Below are 5,540 nucleotides of genomic sequence, written 5' to 3' on the forward strand. Positions count from 1 at the left end.
GGCAAAGGGTGGAAAATGGGACATCTGTAACAGGGCCAATAATAAAAATAAAGTTAAAAATAAAGATATGTAGAGATTATAAAAGATAATTCCAAACAAAGATTGGGAATGTAAGGAGATTAAAGTTAGCTTCGATCAAGAGTAGTAAAAGAAAGAAAAAAATATAACAAAATTTAGAAACATTTACCTTGTAAATTTTTACCTTTGAATGTGTTATTTGCTGGTATTACTGTTTATTGTTAAAGAGGTATCCATTTAGACATATTTTGGGAAAATCAGTTTAATGTTCTAATCCTTAGGAAGGAATAAGTTGCTCAGTTCAAACTAGGTCATTAAGATCTTTGTTCTAAATCTTTGATTTTCTGGAAGAAAAGAAGAGAGATGGTTGAGGAGAAGCAGCACTTTGGCCTGTTATCTGGAGACGGGGGTGGGAAGGCACCAATGGGGAAATGAGGCAGAAAGTAGGGCTTGGGTGCTTCCTAGGAAGAGAACTGGACAGGCATGAGCTAAGCACCTTATTGCAAATAGCTGCCATATGAATTGCAAATTCTTCACCAGTCCTCATCTAGGCTTTTCTCTCTGGCAGGATGCCAGAGAGGTGATTGTGCAGAGCAGGAAGGGACTAAGGATAACAGCGATTATGACTTAGGGAGTCCAGTGGCATGGCTGAGATTACCTTAATGTCTAGGAAGTCCTATGTATGCATTCTCAGGTGTCTTTCCTTCCTGACTATCCCTCCAGCTGCCTTTGCCTGCCAGTGAGGTATGACTTGTAGCCATTAGCATTTCTACCCGGGAGGGCTGAGCATTGCTCTGTGATCCTGGAGACAATGACTTGAAGTGTATTATTCCTGGGGGCTTGGCAGAGTTAGCAATTCACCTTTTTGGAGAATATGACTGTATTAATATTTATGCTCCAGAGAGAAGCATTATTACAAAAATGGAATAATGGAAGAGCCACTTTTATTGCCTCAACTCATTGCACCAACGCTGTAGAGGAATACATATGCATTTTTATTTTTTAGGATTGCTTTTTTAGAAACCCAAAAAGGAATGTGTTTCCTGAAATCAGATGTTCATTTTTCAAAGCAGAATCAATAGGCTGTCTTATTTCAGGGACAAAAGAAGCTGCTACTGTTGGTCTGGAACTTGCTAATCAATGGCACAAAGAATTAACCTTCCCATTCTGTCCTGTGAGGAAAGGCAGTGTGAGGAGGAAGCTCAGCATCTGTATCCCCTCTCATACCCACCCCCCATCCATTCACATCCTCCTTCAGACTACCCAGTGCTTACTTCGGCTTCCCACGGGGCTTTGTGGACTGTGCGCCTGAGCTCTCTGGAAGTGGTGCTTGTTATGCCATCTGGCTGATGACTCCACACCTTGACTTGAAGAGCTGGAGACAGTGACGCCTGTGTACTTAGTAAGTAAGCTTTCTTGCTTATTCGTTAATCATTAATTGATAATTAAATCCAGCCAACATTTCTGCTTCTATATTGTACAAAGAAGTACTTAGAATGCTGTATTCGTTAGCATCCTCCAGAGAAACAGAAAAGATAGGTATACGATAAATTTTTTTTTCTCATTCCTTAGGAATTTCTTGATTTTTATTAGCAAATACCTACCATAGAAACACTGAACAGTAACAAAAACATCAGGGGGATCAATGGAGAGAGCCAGCACAGCTGTGGTTAAACACAGGGCCTCTGAGGCCAAACAACCTCAGTGCCTCTCTGAGCTAGCTGTGTCCCGAGGTCGGTTTCTCAACATCTCTGCCTCAGTTTCTCCATTTGTAAAACTGGGATAACAACAGCACCTACCTCGTAGAACTAAGGGGATTGAACACATTAATCAACTGAAAGCATTTAAAACAAAGCTTAGCACGTGGTAAGTGCTGCATGTGTTTATAAAACTTTAAAATTTTTAAAATTAACTGGGTTAATTCATCCATGGGTTTTTCCAGTCCGTATCCATACACGATTTTAGATGTTATAGAGGACATGTATATACAACTCTGTCCTTGTTATTCCTTCATGGTATGTACTCTGACGCAGTGTCTATAATATAATTATAACTTATCGTGATCACCTAAAACAAATTACAAACATCCAACACTGAGTAAACCATGGACACGGACACACTGTGATATTAAATGTCACTTTTTGTCCCAACAACATCAGCCTCATACTTCCAGAAAATAACTTTTCCACCATTAGTAATCTCATTTACTAATTTTTCTAAGGTTAATCTCGACTAACAGTAAATATCCCATTCAATACTATTTTTTTTCTTAACCTCAAACTTAGTATTCCATCATCTATTCCTTAAAGGGCACCCAGACCCTCGCCCTAATAATAGCAAAATCTGTCTTTTCGCAATTATGCACAGAATGTTGTTATAAAGCTTCCCACCCAATACTCCAGCTCAATGCAAAACAGCTTATTTCCAGCTGAAGCACTTCCTAGAACAAGGTTTTTCTCCTCCATCAATGCACTCTGGTCCGCAAATCCTTGATCTCTCACTAAAGGTGTCTCCTCCCTACATTCACGCTCCTCAAGCAAGATCCTGGTGGACTGTGAGGAGTGGGGCTTTCCTTCTTCACTGCAATTATCCGACGTTAAATGAGGGCTACATAACCGCGACGCTTTCCTCTATCATTTTCCTTCCTACGTTTCTTCTAGATGTTTCTACTGAGTAGTAAGGGGAAGAGCCTCCCTGAACTCTTACTAGGAAACAACCCCTCCTGATTACACTTCTAGTGTTTTTTTCAAAGTATCGCATGTACAAAGACAGGAAGTCTCCCATCAGTTCCGTTCAGACTTTCTCTGCACCGTGACTCCTCTGGTGCTGCAGCAGGGCCGAGTGGCCACTGTAGGACTTCCCACAGTCGCTGCATATAAAGCGTTTCTCTCCGCTGTGCATTCTCTGATGAATGACGAGAGAAGAATTCTTACAGAAAGCCTTCTCACAATGGCTGCATTTGTAGGGTTTTTCTCCAGTATGGTTTCTCAGATGGACAATGAGGGAAGAACTCTCATTAAACGCCTTCCCACATTCGTTACACCTATATGGTTTCTCTCCAGTGTGAGTTCTCCGGTGCGCGATCAGGTGAGAGCTGCAGTTAAAGGACCTTTCGCACTGATTACACTTATAGGGCTTCTCGCCCGTGTGAATTCTCCGGTGAGCAACAAGGTGACAGCTCTGGCTGAAGGACTTCCCACATTTGTTGCCCTCATAGGGCTTTTCTCCAGTGTGAGTCCTTTGATGTCGAACCAGGTGAGCCATTTGGCTACAGGACTTTCCACATTTATTACATTCATAGGGCTTAATTCCAGAATGAATTATTTCATGTTTCGTGAGGGCCGAGCGTTCCCTGAATGCTTTGCCGCATTCCTGACAGTTATAGGGTTTCTCCCCCGTGTGAGTTCTCTGGTGGGCGATAAGGTGGGAGCTCCAGCTGAAGGACTTTCCACATTCAGTGCATTTATATGGTTTTGCTCCAGAGAGAGTTCTTTCATGTTTACTGAGAGCCGAGTAATCCCTAAAAGCTTTTTCACATTCATCACATTTAAAGGGCTTCTCTCCAGTATGCATCCTCATGTGGGCAATCAGATGGGAGCTCCAGCTGAAAGACTTGCCACACTCAGTGCATTCAAACGGTTTTTCTCCGGTGTGAGTCCTCTGATGGCCAATCAGATGGGAGTTCCAGCTGAAGGCTTTCCCACATTTATTACATTCATAGGGTTTTATTCCAGTGTGAGTCCGTTCATGTTTAGTAAGGGCTGAACGATTCCTGAAAACTTTCCCACATTTATCACATTCGTAGGGCTTCTCTCCAGTATGTGTGTTCTTATGTTGGATAAGGTAAGAGCTCCAGATGAAAGACGTCCCACATTCATTGTAGTCATAGGGTTTCTCTGCGGTGTAAGTGCTTGTATGTTGAGTGAGGAAGGAGTCATACCCAAAGACTTTCTCCCACTCATTGTATTTATACGCTTTCTCTACGGTGCCAATATTCTGACACTCCATAAAAGACGAGAAGTAAAAGATATTCTCATATTCTTTATAACCACACTGGTTTTCTCCGATCAGAGGTCTGGGATGTTCAATACATGATGGGCTCTGGTTAAAGATTTGATGGCATTCCTTATACTCATAGAGTTTCCCTCCTGTGTGCATTCCCTTATGATCACCAAAATGAAGTACGTGATTGAAAGATTTAACGGCATCAGAACATCTGAAAAGATTATCTCCAGTCTGCACCCTTGCAGGGTGAATAGGTGGCAAGGACTGGTAGAAGGCTGTCATAATCACTATTTCCACAGGTGATCTTATCTGCACACATGATGGCTGACTTACACCTCCAACTTTCAACATGTGTATCAGGCTTATAGAAATGTTCTATGTGAGAAACTCTCTGAGAGGGACTAAAGTTTAAGCTCTGGCCACACCCCGCGCCAAGGTCACAGAGTTCAGAGCCTCTTCGAGGCAGCACTTGCTTCTGCATGAAGACCATCTGCCTCATAGCTGTACTCTGGTTCACACAGTACATTTGTAACTGGTCGTCACATCCCAAAATTTCTAACCTGGAGAACCAAGGGTCATCCCACACGAATCGTTCCAACTTCATGCTATGGGACTGCTCTCCCTCAAAAATGCGACGTGCTGGGATCAACGCTTTACTTTCAGGACTTCTCACCATTTCTGGACACGGACTCCGGGGCCGTGGCTGCTCCACCCGCCAGGGCTCCGCGCCCTCCTCCAGCAGGGAGATGACCTTGGGCTTGGCGACCTGAGCCCCTGCACTGGGGCTGGTGGGGGCCCGGAAGCCCCGCTCCCGGCCTCAGGGGACGCCTCCTCCTCCTCCTCCTCCTCCTCCTCCTCCTCCTCCTCCTCCTCCAACCGCCAGGCAGGGTCCCGAGGACACGGGGCTGGCTCCTCGGGGCGGGTGCCCAGCCTCGGCAGGTCAGAGGTCACAGTGCGGCAGCCAGGGTCGGCGAGGACACCCCAGGAGGCCCGGGGGCCGGGGGCAGCCATCCCGGACGAACGGACGGACGGACAAGGCGGGTGCCGGAGTCGGTGCAGCCGGAGGGCGAGGGCAGCGCCACCTGGTCTGCAGCCGCCACGCCGCCCCCCGAGGCGCCCGGGGGACCCTCGGCCTTTGTTCGGCGCCGGGACGGCCCGCGCGGCCTCGGGTACAAAGGCGGACCCGCGGGGCCTGGGCTGGGTTCGGGGCGTCCAGCGACGAACGGGTCGCAGGGTCCGCGCGGGGCACGGGGACCGGAAGCGCAGCCGCCCCGCGGAGGGCGGGGGCTGGACCCCCCTGGCGCCCCGCGGCCCTGAAGGCGGCGCCGCCTCTCCCCGCCCGGCGCTCCGGACCTCCCGGGCGCCTCCCACGGTGCCCCCGCGACCGTCTCACCTCAGCCGCGGACAATGGCGACTGGGCGGTATATGATAAATTGATAGCACATCAGCATATAATATTTTATAGTGAGTTTCTGTATATACAATGGGGGCAAAGAAGTCCCACTATCTGACTGCCA

At 46.9% G+C, this 5,540-nt stretch overlaps 1 protein-coding gene across 1 annotated transcript; it reads right to left on the bottom strand.

Annotated features, from left to right (window-relative positions):
• Positions 1-1,586: 1,586 nt before the first annotated feature.
• On the bottom strand, positions 1,587-4,840 carry LOC132238893 (zinc finger protein 606-like; the record flags this gene model as incomplete). The annotated part of the gene is given in 2 exon segments (XM_059704895.1): positions 1,587-4,300; positions 4,302-4,840. Coding segments are annotated over 2 exon segments (2,028 nt in total), but the record flags the coding sequence as incomplete, so codon positions are not given.
• Positions 4,841-5,540: the final 700 nt, after the last annotated feature.

This window comes from Myotis daubentonii, chromosome 7 (assembly GCF_963259705.1).
Source record: "Myotis daubentonii chromosome 7, mMyoDau2.1, whole genome shotgun sequence".
In the NCBI taxonomy this organism is placed as follows: domain Eukaryota; kingdom Metazoa; phylum Chordata; class Mammalia; order Chiroptera; family Vespertilionidae; genus Myotis; species Myotis daubentonii.